The sequence below is a fragment of the Melanostigma gelatinosum genome (genome assembly GCF_949748355.1).
Source record: "Melanostigma gelatinosum genome assembly, chromosome: 4".
NCBI classification, from domain to species: domain Eukaryota; kingdom Metazoa; phylum Chordata; class Actinopteri; order Perciformes; family Zoarcidae; genus Melanostigma; species Melanostigma gelatinosum.
The window spans coordinates 12,082,453-12,108,536 of record NC_136637.1 but is presented as its reverse complement, the minus strand read 5'-3'; the positions used below and the strand labels follow the sequence as shown (position 1 = coordinate 12,108,536).

At 42.0% G+C, this 26,084-nt stretch overlaps 1 protein-coding gene across 1 annotated transcript in view; it reads left to right on the top strand.

Moving 5' to 3' along the window:
- Positions 1-26,084, top strand: part of dennd1b (DENN/MADD domain containing 1B) — a 97,177-nt gene that overhangs the window by 55,721 nt on the left and 15,372 nt on the right. Inside the window, exons 10-15 of the mRNA XM_079267040.1 lie at positions 3,976-4,076; positions 6,427-6,472; positions 8,081-8,182; positions 16,916-17,041; positions 20,315-20,416; positions 25,948-26,038. Of these exons, the coding sequence (XP_079123166.1) occupies positions 3,976-4,076; positions 6,427-6,472; positions 8,081-8,182; positions 16,916-17,041; positions 20,315-20,416; positions 25,948-26,038 (568 nt within the window). The remainder of the gene's footprint in view (positions 1-3,975; positions 4,077-6,426; positions 6,473-8,080; positions 8,183-16,915; positions 17,042-20,314; positions 20,417-25,947; positions 26,039-26,084) is intronic.

Sequence of the window (26,084 nt, the reverse complement as noted above, 5' to 3'; positions counted from 1 at the left end):
TCTGCGTTTCACTTCAACATGTCCGGTTGCTCAGGTAAAGAGGAATGGTGTAGGTGGAAGCTTACTGACAGTCTGCAGAGCTCAGAGTTGCAGTGGTGAGAAGAGGTCTCTGGTGGGTCCGGCTCTTTAAGGAAACATCCGTGTTGAAGAGTTGTGTATGAATATGGAGAGTTGTTGTTTCTGCTCGCATGTCTTTTTTTAATGTGTAAACGTGTGTGTGTGTGTGTCATAATTCAGCTTTTTTGTTAATTTCTTGCAGAACATAAACGCATGAGCTGAATCCCTATTCCATACTACATACTACTTCTAAGCAGGGTATAATGTGGTGTGTTCACTGTGCAGAAGTGATACAGTTCAGTAAATCAAACAAGTGTGCTTTAAAAAAAAAAAACTGTGCCGCTGATGAACATTATTTTCCCACAATGCAACTCACAGAGGAAATGGGGGAGCTGCTCACACCTGGAAAGTATTAAAACAAATTGTAGATGGTGGTAAAACAGCTTTGTGAACACAGCAGAAAAGTTTACTGTTGAATCATTGAAAAACATTTGAATGTCTATTTGTGAGGTTTAATTGGTAGTGACATCCCAAAGTCCCAGTGTGATTGACATCACGTCACACACATTGTTTCAAATCCTGATTATGTTTATTTGTTTTTCATAATAACTGCAAATAACAGTATGCTGAGACATTGGGTAGTTCTTCCTGTGTACTATTATGTATGTTGTATTGAATGGGACACAGCCATTGACTCACGCTCGGACCCCATTATTGACAAAACTGGTGTGTGACCTCTTAGCTTAAGTTGATTGCTACCAACTTCAAAGTTGCATTGCAAATTCTAGCTCTTCACTTCTCTCTTTCTTCTTCTCCCGCTTTCACGTCGTCCTCTCCCTCTCTCTTTTTTTGCCTCTCCTTCCTTTAGTCCCGTTGAATGGATCTTGGAAAACCAGTGTTAGTGTGGATACTTTCTGTCTCAGCTACAGCGCACTGAAAAGAGCTCTCGGGGCAGAACCAAAGACCTTGACTGCTTTTTGAAGCAGGCTGTCGCTGTATAATCGGTTAGCTTCTCTCAGAGGAAGGGGGAAACACACACACACACACACACGCGCACACACAGACACGCACACAGTGTAAGAGGCAGGCAGCCCCTCATTACAGGGCAGAGCCCTGGTCCCTGAGGACTGGACCCAGCACCTAATCCTGTCTTTGTTCTTGGGGACTGTATCTGTGATTCTCTATTGAATGGAATATTAAGCACCCAGGTCTTTTGTGGAGCGTGTAAGCCATTTGGCTCCACTCATCTATTATTTATCAGCCTGGCAAATATTTTATCAGCCTTAGCCTCTCATGACCCACTCTCATGTGAAGCCCCCCCCCTCTAAATGAAGAAAAAGAACGAGGGGTACGATTTCTCTTTTTTCCAGTTTAGATTCCTTTTTGCCTTGTTCGTTATAAAACCTGAACAAGGACACGGAGCTTTCTATTAAGCTGAATTAGAGAAGCAAATATGTGAACTATTCCTCTGGAGCTCCCTCCAAATGCCTTATCTCAGGCACACTGCCACCTCCATTGCTTTGTAGATAGCAAATAAAAGTAAACAGAAATCTAGATTTTGCCATATAAATCATTATCTTAGTATCAGTAACCCCCCCCCCCCCCCTACAGCCACCCAGCCTGAGAAGAAGAGAGGCAGAGAGAGAGACTCCTGTTTTCCCTTTCAACCTGAGAGTAAATCATGCCAGTTGGGGGGCTCACCTTGAGGCCTGGTGGAGATAATTGGAGTTGGTTAGCGAGGTGTTCTGTGCCATTACCTCCTGGTACCAGTGAATGACTGGGGCTTGTCTGCACTCCCAGAGGAGGAATACACTCGCCTGTTGGCGCTCCGCTCAGTGTGCGTATGTATATCCACAGCCGGATTACTGACCTCTTCATCACAATTTAATGGCCCCTTACCGTCCTCGCTTTGGAAAAGGGAGAAGGGTGTGATGGTTTTGTTGGCTCTTCCACCAAGTGCCTCACTTTCAGACATTAATATTCATAGCATTGATTTATTTTCAGAATTAGCAAAAAAAAACAAACTGTTTGCCAGGGAATTAATCCTGACAGGAGCGTGGCATTGTTTTATTTGAAGACGGCATGCAGCGGGAATATGCATATGCAGATACACAGAGCAAGACACCAATTAAATGTTGATTAAGTCCTAACTATTGTGGGACTGTGTGTATGAGGGAAAAGCACAGAGACGATAAAAAAAAGATCATTGCCTTTTTTTTTTCAGCCGATATGAAAAATGAATGCAGTTAAAACAAGCATGCAGGGAGGGATGCACATGGACACACGCACACAAACACACACTTTTTGTTTTAAGCCTTTCAGATGTCCGGTGTTGATGTCCGGGGTGCATTCAGAGGGTGGGGCTCTCTTCCTCTTTCTCTGGCCGCCGTGGGTTTCAGTTGTCGAGCTCATCCGCTTTTGGCCGGTCAATTGTGACACTGTGTATGTGTGAGTGAGCATGGGGTCTCCTGGTAGTTGTGTGTGTGTGTGTCCGCTTCACACATTGACTGTGAAGCTGCAGCAGTATAACGGCGGCTGCTGCTCCGAGGGTCCCGGCGGTATTCGCCTAGCCCGCAGTCTCTCTTGGCTAACTCATGTTTCATTCTTTGGCAATTTGCCCTAATGAAGTCCCGCAGGAGCCCCTCAGACCTCTGTTCTCTTTCCATATTTAATCATGTTATTTTAATCTGGGGGATGAGCTAACGCCTCTTTCTCCTGCCGTGTGTGTGTGTGTGTGTGTGTGTGTGTGTGTGTGTGTGTGTGTGTGTGTGTGTTGCAGGTCATTACTATATCTGGGTTTTCATGAGATGGGATGTCAAGAGGGGGGGTTCTGGTTTTAAGACAATGGGAGACAATGACTTTAATTTCATGTGTAATGTTTGTTTGACAATGTAGAGAGCTCCTTTGAAAAGGAATGCCATATTCATGTGATTGCTTCTCATTATTTGTTGAAAAAGGGCTTATTTTCTCTTTAATTTGGAAGTCAGACTAGTTGGTGTAATTCAGATTTTTTTATGATGACTGTCGGCACTGTTTTGGGCTCCTTTTGTTGTTTTTGTGCTGGTCGCAGCACAATTCTCACATTGAATTTAAAAGCAGTTAATTATGAACGCTGGGCTTGTATTTGCTCTCATTTCTGTGTGCAAAAACAGGTTAGAATCTGTGCTTTGAATTCTTTTTTTTATTAAAATGTCTCAATGTGCAAAAGCAGCAATATTATTGCAGTGATGACCCGCCACAAATGAATCAATGTGGAGGAAACATTGGTTCCATGTGTGTAAAGCATGTGTTGCCTTTTCTTCATGTCAGTCTTTTCAGTACTTTCCCTCTCACCTCCTCATCACTCCGTCTCTCCTCTGCTGTGTTTCCGTCATGTGTTTAAGACTGTGTTTATCAACTGGTTGATCTTCAGCTTTCAGTCTGTTCTTCTCTTCCTCCAACAATAGCTCGCAGGTCGTGTTCATCACAACAGCACCAGACATATGTCGGTGCACCACGTTTGTCTTTCCGAGTGCTTTTGTCTTTTTTTTGTGAGCAAGATTAAAAGCCAACTCGATGAAATCAGACATATTTTAACACGAAGCGTCACCACAGCAACAACCTTGATCAGACCTCTCTATTTGTAATAAACAGAATATTGTTCAGAAGGAAATAGAGCTGCTGTTCTCTCGACTTTTTCGATGGACTTTAGTTGTGTCGGAAGTTACTTGAATAAGTTAAAGAAATGAACGTGAAAGAAAAGAAGACTAGCAGTATTTTTTTCAAATATATTTTCTACTATTTCTACTTCTTTGTAGACTGACAAATAATTGAAATGACCAGTAAACATAGAGCATCGAAATGTTTTTGCTTTTCTTAGTTTTAGCGTTGCCTTGGAAAGTTGTGTTGAGTATGTCTCGCTTCTTTCCCTCTCTGTAGTTAACTGCATGTGTCCACGGTGCAGCTGCTCTGCTCTTTCCTATGTACTGGCAGCACATCTTCATCCCTGTACTGCCCCCGCATCTTCTGGACTACTGCTGGTAAGGCTGACCACCTCTGAAACACACACACACACACACACACACACACACACACACACACACACACACACACACAAGAAAACCATCAGGATCATCATAATACATGTTTACACCCCCATCTTTTCTCTTCTTCGTTCGCTCTTTTTCCAGCCACCCTCTAAATCACACACACACATGCACGCTCACGCACATACCTGCCATTATAGACACGTAATCGCACATCACGCCGTGTGTGCTGGTCATGCACCGGGCTCTGTTGCTAAAACCTCGGTGTAAAAGTGCAGACACGCACACGCCCGTTCTCCGAGTCGTTTCTCACGATTCCTCTCGGTGTGCGCCTTCTCCTGTGTGGCCCCTCGACATAACGAACCACCCGGATCACCTTGCTGCATATTTCATGCCACTGCTAGCGCCGAACTCGCATCATCGTAAGCCTCACAGGGGTTCATTACCACCCATCCAACTCAAATCCAAGTCATCTGAATGGACTCTATTGGAGAGCATCAGCTCATTTACAAATCTACATGTGTTCATATCAACTTCAGATATGTACATGTAAGAAAAGAGTGGGAAAGGAAGCTTTTGTCGAATCAGTGCGGATAGCACATACGGTACAGTGCTTTAGCCATGAGGGACACGTCTGCTTCAAAAAGCTATTCATCACTGACAGTAAAATGTGATTTTCAACACTCTGTGAAGACTCATCGTTATCTTATTTAATCACAGGGGTGTCCTCCATGCACTGATTAGATAACTCGATTATATTAGATGCTGTGCGTGTGTGTGTGTGTGTGTGTGCATGTGTAGATGTTGAAAGCCAGTACATTCATGAAACAGAAGACAGCGGCGGCTAAAGTTCAGAGCTACAGGCCTGCTGTTTGTTTTGTAGCTTTAAGTTGATTACAAGCCTGTGGCCTCTGAATCATTCTGGCTCGGACGACGCTGACCCAAAGCGATCCGATTATTGCCTCCTCTGGAAACCTCATCATAAAAATGGTTACTATTATTTGACTGTTTTTGTTGATTGTCTTGGTCTTGGTGGATGGGAAACGTACTCTATGATTCAGTCTTTCCTTGCCACCAACTTTCAATCTGGATATAAATGTCACATAAAACAAGACTTGCATGATAATAAGCATGAAAAGCATATTTGTAGAGTAAAATGAAAACATTTTCACACTTCTACCCTTTAGCTTTTGAGACAGAGTTCCAAGTCTGTCTTTACTCTCTGAATCCAGCATCTTGTTAGAAACCTCATGACATGTTATGCAAAAGCGTTTTTGATACTGTTAAGATTATTTTTTATCATTCTAATAAATAGTGCTCGGAATAAGAGTTTTAGCATGAGAATAACGTTTCTTTCTGTGTGTAAATGAAAGCTTACTGTTCGCTGAGGGTGAACGTTTTAGACAGAATTTACAAAACCTTTTTAAGCAACAAGTTAATGCTGGAAAATCCAAAATATTCAGAGTCAGAATGAAGGAGAAACTTGTTTTCTGGTAACTTCTTTAAATTAGTAGCACTACATACATTTGCCTGTACTGCCACACGTGCGCGCACACACACACACACACACACACCTAATCTGTTTCCCAATTTGAGACGCATGTTATTTGTTGGGGAAATGATTTTGAAGTCTGATTTTGTGTCAGCGGCTGTGCCGTACATGTGATATGATTGAGAACAACATATGGACGACAATCAGTTTTGCTGCCTATGTTACGATGATGTTATCTCATGCGAGGTTAGTTAGTTTCAATGCATCCAGTGCACAACTGTTGCATTCTAGTAGTTTCACATCATTTCCAGCAGTTGATGAAATATGATATTTGATACATTTTATATAAATACATTTTACTTAAGAAATAGTTTCGGCTTATATTCTTAGCTTTGATCATTCGGTATATATGTGGATATCATTTGGGGTTTTCAATAATGTTTGTTTTAATGATCTATTGATTGATTGATCTTTCAAATGTATAACTTAGTGTATAAGAAGTTGAAATAATCACAACTTATGGTACAGCCAGGTCATATCTTCATTTGGTATAACCCCGAACAGCATTCTGTTTAAAATGATATAAGAATACAAAGAAAAACACCAAATCCTCACTTTAACAGGCTGTGATTTATTCCAGTTCATCTCTTGATGAATAACTAAAGATTAATCAGATTTCAACACATTGATTAAGTACAATGTTGATCAAACGATATCCTCCACATTCAGTTTTTACTTTTCAGATGGGCGGGTGAAATGTGCCGTATAGTGTAGCCTCTATAAATGTTTCCTCACTGCATGTATCTGAGGTTGGTATTGCTCACAGCTTTGTTTTCCTCTCTCCATCCACAGTGCCCCCATGCCATACTTTGTGGGTGTTCATCTCAGTCTGCTGGAGGTACGTTAGTTAATCTCTGGGTATGCATATAAATGTGCATGTGTTTAAATGTACATCATTGTACTGTGTGTGCATATTTATACATGTTGCTGCAAATTGATGTATATTTTGAAAACTGTACTGTATATGAAATGTAAAATGATGATTTTTTTCTATTTTGCATCAGATACACGGTATGAATTTCAGTGGATTTTCTTAAAAAGAACAACAAAATAGCATTAGGAATTAAATGTAATGTATATAGTAAATGTGTATAGTCAAGTCCTCTTATTCCCTCTGTACAGTATGTATGGTCAGCTGTATAAATGCTGCACCTCGTTCGGTGCGTTGTGCTCTTAATTTTGGTATAAAATATTTCTTTAAGGCAATTTTTGTCATCTGCAACACATTGAATCAAAAAAGTGACAGATTGTTTTTTTCCTCTTTATCGCCCTGTCTTGCTTGTGTGCATTCTTAACCAGGAGTACAAAAGACAGAGAGAGAAAGGCAGAAAAGCATCTGCGAACAAAGAGCCTTTCTACTTCATTGCTAAACCCTGTGTGTTGGTTGGGGGGGCAAGCCTTCACCAGCACTGCTGTTGTGTGTGAATGCATGTTGCAAGCACGCGCACATTTACACTTATGTGTAAGTGTTGGTATGTAAGTGTTTGTGTGTGTGTGCGTGTGTAAATTGTGCAAATGCATATGTTGTAATGCACATATATTTGTGTGTGTGTGTGTGTGTGTGTGTGTGTGATATTTGTCTGACAGTTGCAGCAGTGGCAGTATTTATCACACTCTGCATCCGTGACAGACCCCCTTTCCGCCACTACATAATTAGTCCAGATCAGCATGTGAGCCTCCACTGCACAGGCTGTCACAAAAGTGACAAACTAGAAATTCACACACTATGCTACCTCCCCCCCCCACCCACCCACACCTGCCTGCATCCTGCGCCACACTGAAATAATCGCTGAATTTGTCGCCATCAGAATGCACGCAGCACAGCACAGCACAGCATCACTGTGTTGTTGTTGATGCATGAGGTTTTGGTACTGTGGAAAATGTTTGCGCAATCCAAATGTTTCCTCTCAGTGCCATTCTTCATTTTGTTAGCGTGTGTGTGTGTTACAATAAATATGTCCTAATATATATTTTTTTCCTTCGCGCCATATTTCATCGTTAATCGTAAAGGAGTGCGATGACAGTGTGGTTTTAAATGTGACCGCTGTGCTTTCTCCTTCCTGGGGCTTCAGTACAGAGAAGACTTTGTCTGCTACCAAACACACCTGGGCCACACTTCTCCTTATTGTTTGAGTAATTAATAACCAAACTATATTCTCAGGTTCGTTGTTCATTAAAATATGTAAACCATACATGATTCTACCAATTTTCAACAGTTACCACAATAAATTGCTATGAAATGCTAGATTGTAAATAAATAATGGATCAATTTGATTATGTAAAAAAATATTTTTTATATTGTCAATAATATAAACACTTCTGAATGCAAAATTGGACATGTAGTAATACTATTACTATTGGAGATTTGTTCCATATTGCGAGATGTTTTCGTTACTGTGGCGGCGTGTGCACTGTTGCTGATGACACTGGACATTTCCTCCTTTAGAGAGTACGCAGTCGATCACTGGAGGATGTGGTTATTCTGAATGTGGACACCAACACCCTGGAGAGTCCCTTTGATGACCTGCACAACCTGCCCAGTGACGTGGTGAGACACACACACGCGCACACGCACACACCTTCCGAGCTTCTCAACCTTTATTGTCTCATTACGCATGACACACAGAAGGTTCATTTTTCCTCTTTCACATCCAGACTCACGCCCGTGTGCACACGCAAACAGAGAAACACACACAGACAAACACATACACATGCAGAAACTTGTCAAAGTACAGCTTTGTCCCCTCCCCGCATCATTAATGACTGCAGTACTGGCTCCTCAGATTGTGGCTGTCTAAAGTAAACTCCCGTCGCGTCGTATGACGCTTGAAGGCAAACAGCATTCCCCGACCATCAGAGGCTTGTGGAAAAATGTGCAACTCCCTTCCCTTCATCTCCATCCATTCTAATCATTATTTCACAAAGTCTTGCATTTCTGCCTGCCCACTGGCATCTTTCTGAGAGCGGGAGATAGGAGGAGGGAACAAGGCAGAGAAGGGAAAAGAAAAGGCAGAGATGGGTGATTTTCTAGGGGGAGATAGTGGGAAGAAGGGGGCCAATTACCAGTGTGGGCAGTGAAGCCACCTGCCAGTGCATCGTCTCTTTAATTAATGGAGCACTGACCGGCGTCAGTGCTCCAGGAAGCATCACCACGATGTGCGGGTCACTCACACATTTACACACACACATTCTCTCATATGCACACACAAACACAGAGAACGACACACACGGTTGTCTTCCCCGTCTTTGTCGAAGGAATTTATTTGTTTAGCTGCTTTTATGGATGTATATATTACAGCCCCTCTGTGAGGCCCCCCGCTGAGGCTGCGGACTCACTTTTATCTGCACTGCTAACAGTATATTCTCAGGTTACACCGCCTACCGGACTCCTGTCCTACCCGCAATATATAATTCAATCCACTGGCCAATAGACTCCAGACCCTGTCACACTCCCACACTTCTCTGGTTCTCCTGATTTAGCAGCGCTGCTCAGCCTAGTACGGCTGCTAGTGTGTATTGATGCCCCCTCACAACCTGCAGTGATGCGATCTTTCCCTTTTTATACATTTTATACAATTTCCTGCCTACTCTTTATTAGCCTGTTTGCCTGCCTTCCTTATCGCCTGCCTTGCTGCCTGGCTGCTCGAGTTTCATGACACCTGTCTGCCTTCTTGTCTCTCTCGCACAGTACTTACCACCAGCCTGGACGCTTCTTGCGCCCGCTGTTTGCTTCTCCTGCTCCTTTGCCTGTCTGTCTGTCTGTCTGTCTGGCTGCAGCGCCTTCTTCTCACTTCCTGCCTGCTTGCTTTTCTGCACCCAGGGACTCGAGCCCTGAATTAAATTGCAAAGTGAGTTTGTCATAAAAAGGAGTCAGGGCTTTTGAAAAGCGACAGAAGCCGTGAGAAAAGCCTTTGTCTTTGCCGTGTGATAAATTAAGTGGCAGACTCTGAGCCTTTTTGCTTTGATCCCCTACTCACCATTTTTCCTTACTAATGACAGAACATAGCCCACGTATCATGTCAAATTACACCACCTGAAACGAAAACCACACTGGCATTAATATATTTATTGCAACAAATGGTTGTTGTTGTTTTTATTCCGATTAATTTTTTTTGTTTTTTTCCTCCCTGTCTCCTCTCATCTTTTCACCGGGGCTCGTAGATTAATAAGGAAGCGAGCAGGTACTAATTGAGTGGAATTCCAGGTCTCTTGTTAGTTAGCGTGTTCGTGATGAGGACGTGCCACATGGCATTTGATGTTTGTGTTTACACACGAGGAGATGTTTGAGGCATTGTTCAGTTTGTCAAAAAGGCCTGAAATTTTGATTAATGCCGAGCGATTCTGTGCCTGGGCTGAGCCGCCGCGCGTTGTTTCGAAGCTATTAAAACACTCTTCATCGCTCTCTAATTCTCACTGTAACACTGGCTACTTAACACTCAGGCTTTATGCAGTGTGAAACTGAAGCCCTGAGACCAATGAAGTAATGATTATTCTCACTTTAAAAAGCCCAGCATCACTTTGCATGAATATATATAAAGCATGAAATGGATTAAAAGGTGAAGGCCACAGGCAGTTTTTGTCCGTCTTTCAAGTCGAACTAAAAGTGAAAACAAAGCACTCTGATTTAGATTCAAGCAAACCTTTAGAGATCCGTTTAATTATGGCAATGCAGGCTGTGTGAGCACATGTGGACTCTATTAAGTGGCTCGGCTGACCAGTGGCCGAGCTGTTAGCAGGTTCAGAGTTCACAGTTGTCCTGAATTAGCCGCCTTCTTTCAGACAGGACCCCTGCACCGGCTCCACTAGGGCCCGCCCCTTAATGGTCTTTTCCCGCAACTTCACATAATATTTTAGATTTATTGACTATTACAAATGCTACCATGCCAGTAGCGGTTCCGTTTAGCAGAAAAGGGAAAGATCTGAATAGCAGAGTAATTGGTAACGGGTCAAAAAAAGGATGCAACAGTCTGAGAATAACGATTGACATTTTAAAATTGGAAATGTCATATGAATGAAACGATCAGCATTAATTGATCTTTTGTTCTGGATTCGTCTTTTTAAAGCTTTTTTTGACAGCGGCATTAAAATCAATCTCTTTTTTTTTCTTAACCTGTACGATTCGTTTAGTGTTTATTGAAAGTCAATCTAAGCATTTCCTATATTAACCAGTATATTTACGTATCTTGGTATAAAAAAAATAATGCAGATCAACTATTTTTTTATTTTTTTTTCATCTGTGCTTTTCTGTTTGAGCTATTTTGTTATTACGCTAGTTATTTTAGATATTATTAGAGAAATATATTCCTTTTAAATTTATTTTACGTAGTGTATATTTAGCTGGAGTTTGCGTATTTTAAGATTGCCTCAGTTGAACTGAAAGTTTCAATAGTTTTTACACATTAATAAATCATATTAATCTCAGAGAGAATGCTCGTGTCAGTAAAATCAATGTGTTGACAAGCGCACTGAAAATAAATATTCAATAAAAAACATTTCTTTCCCTGGAAGATCAAGGTATTTATGTTTCTCTTTCTGAGATCCACAATTCCTCTTCCACACAGAGATGGTGCTGATAAAGTTATAATTGGCTTTTGGTTGGTGGAGCTGTTTACCGCGCTCGTCATTAAAAGTATCCAAGAATAGCGAATTAGGAGTCTGTTAATTCTGAAAACAAACAGTGTGTGGCTGAATCAGACTTTTATTTGATCCCGGCAATTGATCTCAAACCAATGACGGGAATTTTTTTTCATGTATTATTCTTTCTGTGCCACATATTCAAGGTGAGGCGCTACAATGCAGCTTACATCTTTATTTTCAGATGCTCTCTTTCACATCACAGCCTAATTCCTTCTATTCTCCTCCTCTCTGCCTCCCGCTACTTTGCTGACACCGTGTACCCATACATTCCTAGCCTTCATACATTTGATCATTTGTATTCCCAATCAAGGGGGAGATTTAAAGCGTACACTCCTACTTCCTGTATTTCAAGCCTGCATTTGGAGGTTTACAAATGAATGAGGGGGTTGAGGTTGTGTCTGCGCGCCTCTCCTGAGATCACCTGGCACACTTAATCAAACATTGCGGCTTTAATTTGGTGTTCAGTTTCCGATGCTCCCAGAAAACAACATCTACAACAGAGTACAGCCGACAGCAGGCAAACACTCACACTCGCAGATGCACCGACACACACACACACACACACACACACACACACACACACACACACACACACAGGGACACTTACACGTTTTTCGGCCAGGAATGTTCATCAATGACATTCAGATCTAGTTCAGCAGTAAACTTTTGCTACTCACAGATTTTTGGTACGTCCACCAGATTGTCCCATTTTCATTTTAGATACAGCCGCGTGTTTTTCATTTCATTGGTTGTCTTCTCAGTATAGCGGAGCCACCTACAGTAAAGCCCCTCACATGCTGTACTAACTTGACGTTCGCTCAGTGCTGGGAACGCGGTTGCTCCACCTCAGATACATACTGTACTTTACCAGAACCAGTCCTGCTGTCTACAACAGATAATAGCAAGATCCAAAGTAGTTTTGCTGTTGCTATTGAGTGTCGACCGACTGCAAATGTTGATATGTGCTCATTTGAGACATTATTTTACAGGTTATGATTGTTGAGACGGCGCTGAACTGTGCATACACTCTCTCTCTGCAGTGTTACAGCCCCCCATTTAATCATGTGGAGTTTGAAAGCCGCACTTCATTTTCACATGCTCGTTCTGCCGGCGGTTCACTCTGGATTAGGAGTCAAAAAGAGAGAGCAGCATCACCCACTGCGTTAGTTATTGAAGTGAGAGATGACATTTAGCTGTAGTTAATTATGTATGCAAAACTCAGCCGCTCAGCTGCTATAAGAGGTCAGCTTGACAAAGTAACCCCACACCGGGGAGAGTCTCATGGCAATGAGATGGCCCTATTAAAACACACACACACTGAATTTGTTCTCCCCCTTCCTTTCTCACTCTTTTTCATTTCGCTTGACTAACTTATTGTGTTGCATGTACTTAACAGCAGATCAACATAGTGAACGACTCAGAATTATATGTCTCACGGCGTGCCTTAATAGTTTGTCTATTTCAGTCTTTTTTTCGTTTTTTAACGATTTATTTTATCACATAATTTTGCTAATTTAGTGTTCATAATAGTTTCGATCATACCAGACTAGAGGTTAGTGGTCTTATGTGTTAGTTGTGAGAGATTGTAGTAAACTCCACCCCATTAAATTAAGTAATATCCCCATTATTGTGCAATTTACTGCAAGACTGAAAATGGAGGCTAATTAAAGAAAAACAAAAAATCATTGAACAGCTAATATTTCTTTTGAATTGAACGAATGCATTTCATAGATTGCAAGCTATATGCTCATTGTGCACAAGTATGTGTGTGCATGAATGAGAGTATTTGCCGGTTCTCTGTGTGTCTTTGTTCAGATGTGTGTGTGTGTGTGTGTACAGTTCAGACTGCAGCACATCAAAAGAAAGTGGGAGATTTTCATAACTATTTCTTTTCTTTGTAGTTCTTTAATTGCGTCCCCATGGCTTTCTTTCCCTGGACAGAATCTTAAACAAAACATTCTTTTTTTTGTGAGAAGAAAACCCAACTTTTTATTTATTTATTTTTCCAACAACAGACAAGTGTCAGGGTCGTTATTTAGGAGGGTTTTTATGCTCTAGTGAAGATTTAGAGGAAAATTCTAAATATATTTTCAGAGTTTTGTGAGTAACTTTTTTACGTGTTTCTCATTTACTCAGTAGTAAATAGTATATTGTCAGCCATGGCTCTTACCTTTTGTCATGTTTTTTGTGTTGTGTTGTTAACTGTAAGTGAAAGTTAACGTGTCCAGATATTAATTAACAGCAATGACCATCATATGCCGTGTGGTCTGACTGACTATATGAGCAGATAGAGCTTGTTGTTCTGCAGAACATGAAGTGATTAAAGAATATGCTCGGGTTATATGCTATTATCAGGTTGAGTGTCAGAAGGCAGTAGAAGTCGTAGGCTACTTCATCTCTTACAGAGACAGTCGGAGGCGTTTTGTTTTTTTGTCAAGTAAATTTTTTGATGATACCGCTGTAGGTGACACCAGGCACCGCGTGTGTCCATGTGTACACATGCACGGATACACACAGATGCCTGGTGTCACCTACAGCGGTGTCATCCCGTACAGTCAGGCAAGGATCATCATTGCACCTGCTAATTACCATCTCCAGCTGGAGAGTTAAATGGAGATCTGTTCTATGTCTGACCTCTGACCCCATGCTCTTTATGTGACGCATTTCAAAACCCTGTTTGGGGCTAGCTGGGCTGGGTCTTAATGAGGCCCCACGTCTGCCCTCTGTGGGCCTCGGATGCCCCACTTTCATCCCCGACCATCTTCCCTTGATGTAAATTGAAAAGATCACAGCTATGGGGAGAGGACCTGTACTGGAAAGGCCTCTCTGCATAGATTATGAACATCATAACTCAACAGTTTTTTTTTTTTCTCTCCCTCTCCCCCAACCACCCACTCCCCTCTCTCCTCCTGCCGCCCCTTCCCTGTACAATGCTACAGTTCTAATTGGACCCAATGGGGGACTCTCTGCCTTTGATCTCATCACCGCCACTGTGACTTTACACTAAAAAATGTCACTGCCAAATAGGGTTATCACCTGTAGAGCCTGGCCTTCCTCTGATGCCTGTACGCATCTCGTTAGCTTCACTCAAACTGTAGAAGTTAATTAGTTTGACAGAACCATTACCGTGGAGGCATACCTGATGATTGTGGTATATACGCCATATTCCATATCCAATTACTGAACACACATTTATTTTTTTGCGTCTATGTGAAGGAGCGCACCGATAGACTGTGCTTTGTTTCTCTATTAGCAAAAATGATATTCTGGTATTTGTCATGCACTCCTACGATATATATGTTATATGTGACAATTAAATTTATTACCACATGTGATGAAAGAAGAATATCTTCATCATCATGCCTCGTCTTGCTTGTGAATAAGTGTGAAACTTTGAACTTATTACTTTATCACCCATTTTTCTCCGGCTAACAAAACACAAGTGATTGTGTCCCCACCTCATTAAAAAGTGTTTGCCACTGCAGCGCTCTCACCCGTTCAAAGCTGCTGCACAGAACTCTGTGTGCAGAGTAAACTCCGCCGCTATCCCGTCTTCTCTGACAGTCTTCGGGGTATGCCTCCCCCACTTAGACTGACATTGTGTTCGCTTTGATTCTCCCCCCCCCCCCCCTGAAAGAAAAGACAGTGTAATGATTTGCGAGGATGAAAAAAAAGAAATTCAGTGAAAACGCACATTAACATGAAATATTAATTCCAAAAAGGCCTTTACATAAACATAAAAGCATTTAGCACAATGAGTGAATATGGAGATGACACTTGTTAATTTAACCGTGATAAACTTCTTGTTTGATGCCTGCGAGCATTTGCAATGGCAGCGCGAGGACGTTGTGGAGAGTGAGAAAGCCCAGGGGAGAGGAATCCACGCTGCTCGTTTTGTCTTTGTCCCAGTTTGAGACTGCCACTCTTTCTGTCTCGCTTTCTCTCCTCCTCTGTTTCTTTCCGCCGGTCCTCTGTATGAGCTGTGTGCTAACACTTTGCTTCTCCTCCCTGAAGTTTTCTAGATAGGCTAATTGCAGATGCCAGACCACGATATCCCTCCAACGCTGCAGCTACACAGCGTGATACTTCTGGCCCTCCTCCTATTGAAGTAGACCTGATCAAAATCCTATCACATTACAGAAGAAATGGGGTCATTTAATGGTTGACACAACCTCAAATTGTCTTGCTTTCTTTCCTTCCTGCCCACAAATACTACTCCATTAAAACTAATGATATTGATAATGGTATAGAATTAGGAGTAAATGTTCGATGCTGCTTCACAGAGGCCTGACAATTCACACATAAATATATGACACACACTCTGAACCAACAACCACCAGAGCCCACACAATGTTGCACTGTATAAACAGGTGATTGTATTGACTGGTGAAATATGCAGTGCAGTGTTAAATGTAACAGACACAATGTTAAACAAAATCCTTGTTGTTTCACACACACTTTTATCAGTTCTGCATGTGGAGTCAGTTTTCTCTCCCCCATATTCAGAGTGTTGAAGTAAAAAGATAGCAAATTGTTACCTGGAGCGCTTTGGCTTTATCTGCCCTCTTGTAGTTCCCATGACCAAGACACCAAAGCCGAACCAGCCACAGGCACAGTACTGTGTAGGAGACACTCTTCTGAGTTCTATATACAAAGATTTGGCATTAATTGTTGCATTTTATCTTATAATATGATATTATGCAGTATAGAATTAAATATATAACATTGCAAAGTTATTTAGTGAGGATGTTCCATTTTTCTTTTTTGTCCACTTACTGAGGTTAAAGGTTAAATTAATAGGTTTTCCTTTAAAATCGTGATCCAAGCCCATGCTCCTGCTAACAGCGCACACCAGACTGTATTACAGTAATCTAGACCTCCTGTGCAACCCAATCAAACGTTGTGCTTTTGTGCTACGCTGGCACAGCCCACACAGAGAGCAGCAGTCCCTCGCTGTCTCTGCCTCCTCCTCACTCTGCCACAACACAGTCAGGTGAGGAGAGCCTCTTGACAACTTCTTTCTAAGACTCCCCAGGGCCCGGTGGCCAGGGTGAATCTTTTGTCATCCTAAAACAAGCTTGGGCCTGCTGCTCCTCCACTCTCGCCTGGAGTCCTGGAGACAGAGCCAGGAGAGGGGGAAATAATTAAAGACATTTTATGTCAAGAGTCCCTTTCTAGAGAGAGTTCGGGAGAGCCAACAGGGGAGGGGAAAACAGGAGGACGAGCACGAGATGGAGGGAGAAGCGATAAAGCAAGAAGGTGATGGGGAGTAGAGTGGGGGTGGCAGCATGGAGAGGGTGAGAGTGGAAGAGCAAGGATGCGAGTTTCCATTTCCTCTCTGCTGTCCCCCCCCCTCCCCCCTGTCCTCTGCTCAATTAGCAAAGCAGCAGGTGCTCCCAGCTACACAACAGATAAGCTAGGAGGAAAGGCTGAAGCTTTTCCCTTTCTTTTCTTTCCTATTTTGAGATGACCTGCAAATGTGACACTTCACACCCAGAATGGGCTAGCTGTTTCCTCTCCCAATTTCAGAGGTGATAATTTAACTTTTACCCCTCCATCTCTCCCTTATCACCCTCCCACCTCTCTCTCTCGCTCCCTTTCCCTCACTTTCTCTCCCACATCCTGCCTTTATGTTTTCCACCAGGTGTCCTCTCTGAAGAGCAAGCTGAAGAAGCAGTCCACGGCAACAGGAAGTGGTGTGGCGAGGGCCTTCCTGAGAGTGCAGGCCGCTCTGTTTGGATCCTACCGAGATGCCCTCAGATATAAACCTGTAAGGATCCAGAGTCATTAGTCTCCACACCTGTCAAACCTTCTGAAATCATGTATGTTTGCTTCTTTGCTATCAAATCCAGAGCGTGATACATACATCCAGTGTTTGAGCTAACCTTATTACGCAAACATCACTTTCCTCTCGTGGTATCGAGCCATACAGAGAGTTTTGATCTTAAGAATCCAGTGTTTGGAGTTATTTATCCCCAATACAATGGATGTAAATGGCACGGGCAACTGTGGCTAAGTGGGTAGCAGGGCCGTCCTTCAATCAGAGGATCGGCGGTTCGATCCCCGGCTCAGGCTCCACTAGTCGCATGTCGATGTGTCCTTGAGCAAGACACTTAACCCCAACATTGCTCCCGTAGTTGTGCCTACGGTGTAGAAATGTGGTAGAATCTGAATTGTAAGTCGCTTTGGATAAAAGCGTCTGCTAAATGACTGTAATGTAAAACTCTTGTGCTTATTCATGAAAAAAATGTCCCCTCTACTCTGGTAAATCAGAGAACACACGGTTAGTTTTATAGACTATAGTTCGTTATACACTATATCTCTTCGATACTGACAAATTAAATTCCAGTAACATCTTTTATACTGAGGTGGCAGCAGAAGTCACAGAGACAGATGTCTAAAAACTTAAACCTAGCACTATCTCAAGGTAAGTGACAATGAATGTTGTGTTTTTATAATTTGGCTGAAGTGACCATTTATATTCATCAAACAAACATATTTATGACTCATTCTACATACTTATCCTCTGATGGATTGCATTTTAAAAATGAACATTTATCGATAACATATGAAGTATAAAGGCCATAGATCACATTTTCATTCACAGGCAGAATTAAATATTCACAGACAAGAATATGATGTATTTGCTCGTCAGACTGTGTAGCAGGCAGTAGCAATCTCAGTTTGGGTGAGTTGAGTCAAATTTCACTGAAGTCTGGTTAGACTGGGGCAGTTTTGACTGAAGGTAAAAGGTGTGTATTTCGGTTGGAGTGCAGAGCTAAGGTGGGCCTGTCTGAGGCAGTGAAATGTCAGAGGAGCTGAAAAGAGTCAGGACGTTCCCTTTGAAGATCCCTTTTAGCCACCTTTGGTGTTTTACTCTCCTTTACTAAGCCCCCCTAACTGTTCTTTTCTGGATCTTTTCTGCTTATCAAGTCTGAGTCAGAGCAGAACAAACTACAGCATGTCCTGTTTGTCAAATAGCGAAGCCTTTGTTCCTTTGGCTTTGAGATTAATTTGACTTTGTGGACTCCCGGAGTCAAGATGCTACATTATTGATGCTGTCTCTCCTTTCTCTGTATACAGACAGAATATGAACAAACTGCCTCCCCTCTGACACGAGCACTGAGACTCAGTGTTATGTGTGTGTTAGCGTATGTGCGAGCACAGCATGCAGTCATTTCTCAGTTCACTCACGCTCAAAATCGGTGTCGTTAACATACATGCGCACACACATAAACATGCACATCTGCTTGCATGAAGATGCTGATGATGCTCCCTGCGTTCTGATATTTGTGGAATATCACTCTGCCAGTGATTGTTCCGAGCTGAGCCGAGCGCTGTGGTTCACAGGCCCATATGCCTCGACAGAAGGAGGGGTGTGGACGTTTGGTTGGAGTCTTGCTGAGTTGTAAATTAAACAATACTGGAAAATGATAATGCGTTGAAAAGCAATCGGCTGATTAGAACACCATTTCTTCGGTCATCAATTTCAGCTCGCGTTGATTCTCTCCCAGGTGCTTCTCACCTGCTCAGAGCTGCACGCACATGTCGGGCTAAAATAACCTGAAACAGCAGTTCAAATTAGTTTTCACCACCGTTGATGAAGCCAAGTCGAGTGTGAGGATGTGCATATTCCATCGGCGTGTCATCGGTACTATTTAGGGGCAGAATTAGCCAACGTTCTGTTTAAATGGGCTTGTAACCAGTTCATGAGATCCAACCAGGTGTGAACACTCTGAGGAGGAGAGGCCGCGGTGCCATCGCATGTTTAAAAGCTGTCAAGACTGTTTTATACACACAATCCTACACAAAGCATATTTGCATGTATAGAACATCTATATAATAGTGTCTCACTACATCAACGGTATTGGCTGGCTACATACTGTTAAGACATATTTCTTTTTTTCACTTTAACTGGAAGTTGTCCTGTTATGCTGGGCAGCCATGATGACCCTCTTAAAATAGATCAAATGAATACGGCTCTCTTTCTTTGGTGGCCTGTGTGCGCTAAAGGGTTTTGTTGGACAGTGATGCGTACACAGACCGAGCCTTAAAGTTGACTTTGGAAGTTTTTTTCAGTAGCAATTAGCTGTTTGTCTCGGCATGCTATTCGGTTGTGGTCGCTGCAGTATGGTCGGAGGCTGTAGCAGCCAGATGGAAACTGCAAGCTGATTAAACTACGACAAGCTACTTTCAACTCTGCTTTACGAGAGAAGAAGCCATAAAAACTTTTCGTGATGTAAGTGGAGCAGTATTCCTGTGATGTAATTTGGGCCACTGGTATCATCCGCCCATCCTCGAACATGTAGTTAGTCTCTGGTGTTGTGAAGTTGTTTTTATGCGCCACACTGTGCTTGTAGCCTAGAACAGACAAAGCACATTGTTTTACGCTGGAAGAATTTAGAGCATCATTGAAATATGTGAGAATTATGTTAATTATGAAAAAAAACTGAATTGGAAATGACTGTAGGGCTGCCTGTGATTGGCCTGCAGTGGTTCTGTTGTCATCCTCCATGTCTATAGCTCACAGGCCAACAGACATGATGTAAGAAATAGTAATAATGTGATGATGTGTTCACGTGGAGTACTGGAGAGTTTACTGGGACCCAGTCTTCTGGTCCAGGGGAGATCGCTCTTTTCCATGGAAACCGTTTTAAAGGGACTGTTTTTTTCTGTTAATACTCACCTCATCTCTCTTGATCCTTCCTCCTTCCTTCCTGTCTCTCGTTTTCTTTTAAGCCCAGTGATCTCACTAATGAAGAAATCAGTTGAAATACTCCTTGGTTTTTAAGAAGACTTTTTACAGTGCATAATATACGGTAAATATAAATGATGCGATCTTCTTCGTGCTGTAAATCATGTTATAAACAACATTGTTAAGTTTAGACCCCCAGCCTACCCCCCCGGCACCACACACACATCTGACTTTGTTTCCTGTGACTCAAGTAAACATGGAGATAAACAGATTGGTACAAAGAAAAGTGAGCCAAGTATTATATTTTTATTGTAATTTTTGCCAATAATGTCGCTGTGGATTCCTCAGGGGGAGCCAATCACTTTCTGTGAGGAGAGCTTTGTGAACCATCGATCGGGCACCATGAGGAACTTCCTGTCGATGGCCGTCAACCTGCAGCTCTTCAAACAGGTACAAACCGCTGTCTGTCTCTCTGCCTGTGTGTGTGTGTGTGTGTGTGTGTGTGTCAGTTTCATAAAACCAGCATGAACTACTCATTTATGTCATGTTGTAACAAGTAAAAATCTATCTGACCATAGAAAATGTTTAAATTTCGGACATCATATTTACCTTTATGCATCAATACGGAACCATGAATCCTCCTTAAATCATAATTGTATTTTATAATGTCACGTACTTGGCTACATTGACTATCCCGTAAGCTGTAGGCCAGCACCAATATGAAAAGATGAATGAGTGCTCATAGGGAAGGTTACTCCGTCCTCTCCCATCAATGATTATTGTTGAGCTGTTTATTTTTGGAGCAGATTCTATATCTAGAAGGGTAAAAGCAGTTTTACAGTTGTCTCCCAGCACCACTTGTGCTCGGCAAACTGTCAACTGAGCAAAGTTAGCATTTATTATCTTGATAGTTCAGTTGTTCAGACTAAGGAGAAGAGAGAGGCCTGGGATTAGAGACGGTTATTGACCCCGAGAAACTGTTTACTCTGGTTATCTCTCAAAACGCTTTTGTTATTTCTTAATGTCTCTGTTTGCTCAATTCTTCCTGGTGTACAAACAAAACTACGATAAGTCAGGCCTGTTGTATGTATTTTACTGGAGAAAAAACATATCGAGGTTGTATTCTGTCTTCAACATGTATGCACGTGCCTGTAAAATACAGACAAAAAAACTTTGTCCTTGGAAAATGTAAAACCCACCGCAAGTAAATAATCCACTGTTCATGTTTGTATTTATGTACAGTGAATGTATGTGTGTGTTTGTGAGCGTGTGAGCAGGCATCCTTTATTCATGTGTGGTTACACGAGTTTCCCTTTAAAATCACTCATGTATACTTGATATGTTTTCATCCCCAAATCCCTCCAGCAATACTAAACTTAGCTGAGCCGAGTGGAGAGACACCTCTGCTCCGAAGAAAATGTCCTCTCAACCCTTGAATTCTTTTTTCGGTGCTCTCTGACCCGTGATAGTGCTGTGATTTACCCCCGAGAGTTACAGCACAGCAGTCCTCAATCAGCCTTTTGTTTCTCTGGACACTGCCCCGTCTATAATTTTCCCAGGCAGAGCAGATAGCGAGCAGCAGTTCAAAGCATCCTCCCGGGCTGGCTCCTGCCTCAGCGGTAGCATTGGGAAACAGGCCCTTATCTCCTCCTCCTCCTCCTCCTCCTCCTCTCTAGCGCGGTGGATGGGCTGAGCTTATCTCCTCCACTCCTCTTTCGACTAAAGTGAGAGAGGCCAGCGGTCCGCCCGAGCCCTGCTCTGGCCATGACCCACATCCGCTCTCAAACACGCAAACAATTCATTCACATTCATTTTTATACACATGCGTACACACTCATGGACTGCGAAAGTTTGGATTTTTTTCCCATTTCTCCTGCTCCTTGTTTTGTTATTGACTGTTTTTATACCAATGTGTTATTTTTGCACCAAAATTCCAATATATTGTCCTCATTGTCGGCATATTGCACATTGTTTATAGGCCTGACAGTAGGACTGCTCTCTTATTAGTATGTCATCGAATTAAAAAAACATGAATGGCGTTTGGCCACACACAATGAATAATACACTTATATTGCTATAAATTGTCATATATATATATATATATATATATAAACTAGAATAAAATCCCAAAGTGTTGCAATGCTAACATTTCAAAAGGAGCAAGGATGAACATTTTACTTTATAAAAGTTTAGTTTAGTTCATGATTTAGTTTGAAGTTAACAATTTTTGGGTTTTTTTCCCCAATGGGATTGTTGACAGGAATGTGTAAACAAACAGGTTGGGCTGCTCAATTATCAAGCAACAACATGTCTAATACAATATATATATTTCAGTATATACTGTATATCATCTAGTCACTTGCACACCATGGCCTTTAAAGTATGGGATTTGTCACTGTCGCCTATACGCCAACAATAATGGGTCAAACTTGAGCCAAATTCAAACCATATTCTAGGAATTGGTCGACCACCACACACGTTACACACACGGGGAAGCACACACGCAGAATGTCGAGGTGTTACCTGAGTTTGAGGTGTTACCGTTTCAGCAGGAAATTGCTTTTCTACAGGTGATTTTGTTTTCATTCCTTGTGAAGCAGTTCTTTTGCTTCACAAGTATTTTCAGTTTTATAGATGGAACAGCGTGAAGTTTTTTTTTATGCAAATTCAGCGAAACATTAGTAATACTTTATTAGCTGAGTGGCCGAGTAGACAGAGAGACTATTGTGTGCCGTAATATGTCATTAGGGCCATCAATTACTTTCAATAGCCTTATTAAAATGCATTATTGCAACATGTTGGATAAGAACACCTTCTTGTGAACAATGTAAATGTCAAGTGCATTTACGTTGTGTGCTTAGGGGACAAAAAGCAGGAACAACAGTCTTTTTATCTTTTGCCTCTATGACATATAGGCACCAAGCCAACCCTAAAATATATATATATATATATATATATATATATATATATATATATATATATATACACATACACACCTTAAAATGTCACAGTTTCACCTTCTAACACACTTCTGTTCCTGTTTCCTGTGTGCTCGGCCCATCTCTGTTCAGAACAAGTGGGAGAAGTCTTCTCAAAGAATGCGGGGGAAAGCCTGTCGACGTTAACCTGCTTCCTATCAACCATTCTCAGCTCCTACACACTCACAAGAGCACATCATGTGTGTGTATTGTGCTAGCAGAGACTGATAAAACGAAGTCTCTTCCTCTTATTGACAAAACTGAGCCGTACACAGTGTTATTGAGTCAGTAGGGAGACTTGTAGTCTGATAATTTACTGCCAGGAGCCTTTGGACACCATGTGCATCCCATCAATCAATAATCATCCGTCATTCTCCGCGTGTAAGAATGCAGTAGCCGAGCCGTTTACCGAAAGGGGAAAAGGTGTGTCCTTGCAAAACCAAATGATCTGATTTAAAATCTGATCATGTAGTTGCTCCGTCCACCCCGTATCACAGCAGTCACAGTAAGCTGGAAAACTACATTTTATTACAACCAATAGGAGTAATGGATACAAGTAGCTGCCTCCTCCATGTCCAAGCCAGGGCTTTAAAATGCACCGCTGCTCGATGCTGGCTCCACAAACTCTCTTACTGTAAAGAATTCATTTCAGATAGTTCTGACTACATTCTCACAATACAAAATCTATTTTTCTACAACAGATTGAGGTCTCCATAGCTTATTTGAAGTCCTCTTGTGTGTCACTGACACACAAGATGATGCTTCAGTATCCAACCTTCAAAACCTCCTTTCAGCGCCGTATGAGTGACATGATTTCCGCTATATCCCTTAGTATCCACACTTTATGGGCCTAAATTCCAGGTTGCAAAAGTTACATTTCCTTTAGGCTGTCTGTGTGTGTATATATATCTCTGTTCATGAACCCCTGTGGAGTCCCAATCCCATCTTCTGGCTCCATAATTCCAGAGTTTAAATAAATCTCGAGCACTGTGACCAACCTGTGAGTGAGTCAATGTGCTGGTAGCCAGATGGAATAACTCTCACGGTCTACGGTCCCCTGCTACAACAGCTTCAGGAAACAAGAGGACACGTAGAAATGGAGAGATGGAGCAGGATTTGCTGTGCTTTTATTGACACACAAACTATTTCAGCAGAATAATTTCAATGTTAATGGAGTAAATCAACAAGTGTTGGCAAAGCGTTAAAACAATGTATTTAAAGGTCTCCTACTTTTTGTTTGAACTCTTTGAGAGAGTTTTTACTTTTTGGTCTCTCTCTTTTAAAACAAAGAAAATGAGCCATTGTGTTCTTGTGTTTGTGCATGTGCACGAGTGCATGAACAAGTGTTGCTTTGTGTGTCTGTGTGAGAGAGTGTGTGGTGATCACAGTCTGCCGTTGTTGAGTAATGTCCAATTAAGGCCCACAGTGAGGCAGGTAATCTGGCCGGGGTGTGTGTGGAGGGAGACGAGGGGGGAGATAAGTGGAGGCTTTGGCTAGGTGATGATTTGGGTTGATTATCTGCACTAATTGGGCCAGCCACGTAGCGGAGCAGTGGTTGAAACCTGCAGTCTCACCTCTCATTAAAATGATCTCATGATGAGGCTCCGGCTCTTCTGACCAGAGGAGCGGGCGGCCGTGTCAGTCGCTAGTTAGCGGTCTGTCCCCGAGGACACGTGCCCTAAAACAACCTACACTGTTGTTACACTTTGGACACAGTCACAGAGGTGGGAGGAGGAGCGATACCGTCTTTATGTTGCTTTAAAGTGTTAAAAAGAACAGTGTACCAAAATAGTGCTGGAAAGGTAGGAGGTGTTGATTGTTATTTAATGCAATCATCAGTCAAATATGTATTTTAGTTTTTAATCCAAATCCTTTATATATACTAATAGACACCACAACAGATTGTTAAATGCTTCCCCTCCCACCTTTACACAGATAAACTGAAGAGTTAAAAAGATAGATTCTAGTTTAAGCTTGGACTCCAAAGATTTAGCTCAATAAATATACACACAGGAAGTAGTTTTCACGACTTGGGCCCACATCTTGAGAATAAAATATAAGAGCTGCAGCTGGCTTTTTTTTTTTTTTTTTTTAACACTATAAACGCGCCAAGATTAGCCCAAGGATTTGACTGGAGCGTATTATTTCCACCCAGTGATTTGCTGATATTATAAGCGATGGGACAGGAAACTAACAGCAACTTGGGGGTCAATGTGGTTTGATTTAGCTAATAGAAAACAGCGCACCATATGTGTGACTGAGTGATCTACATTCACATAATTGTTTTAGAGATTTTCTTCATGTTCAGCATGTAAAAAGATGATAAACAGTTAGATTTTCTTTCCTGCAAAAACGATGACGGTCAACTGAGCCTGTACACTGTACGGAGGAGGCACCAGAGCTTTTATAAGGGCCCAAAAACGATCAGAAATGTGTTAAAAACGATAGTTTGACACCATTTTGTTTTTTTGTCTTTTCCCTTCCACTCTAATAACTGGCCTTATTTGGTCGTGGCCTGTAAAACTAGATATTTCTCATGCTTTAATGTCTAAAGCATGCCGTTCATTTTGTATTGTTTTAATCACAAAGGTTGAGGTACGTGTGTGACTGCTTGTATTTGCACAACATATTTACGTGAGTTTGTGTCTGTGGAGGTTTTGAAATGTGTAGCTGTCTTGGCTGTTAGGTCAGTATTTATGAGATGGAGTTTTATGCGCTCCATGTTACAAAGGGAGGAAATGAAACTTCCTCATGTCTCAGACAGTGTGCAGCATGTCGTCTGCTGCCCTAATCCCTCACCTGCTCCACATTACCAAATCCTTATTACCTGCAACCCACCTAATCTTGGGATGTAGTTTCTGTCAGGTAGGATTAATAACACCCCACTGCAGCCTGAGTGTTTGAATCTGTGTGTGTGTGTGTGTGTTGTATCTGTTTCAGTGTGTCCACCACCACCACCCTCCCCCCCTTCTTTAATAAGCACGTTGTAATTTATGGTTGTAGTTCATCGACGGACGGCTGGCCAAATTGAACGCAGGCCGCGGCTTCTCCGACGTGTTTGAAGAGGAGATCACAGAGGGGGGCTTCTGTGGAAGTGAGTAGTGCTAGACCTGTCTATCAATTAGCCACATTATATTTAT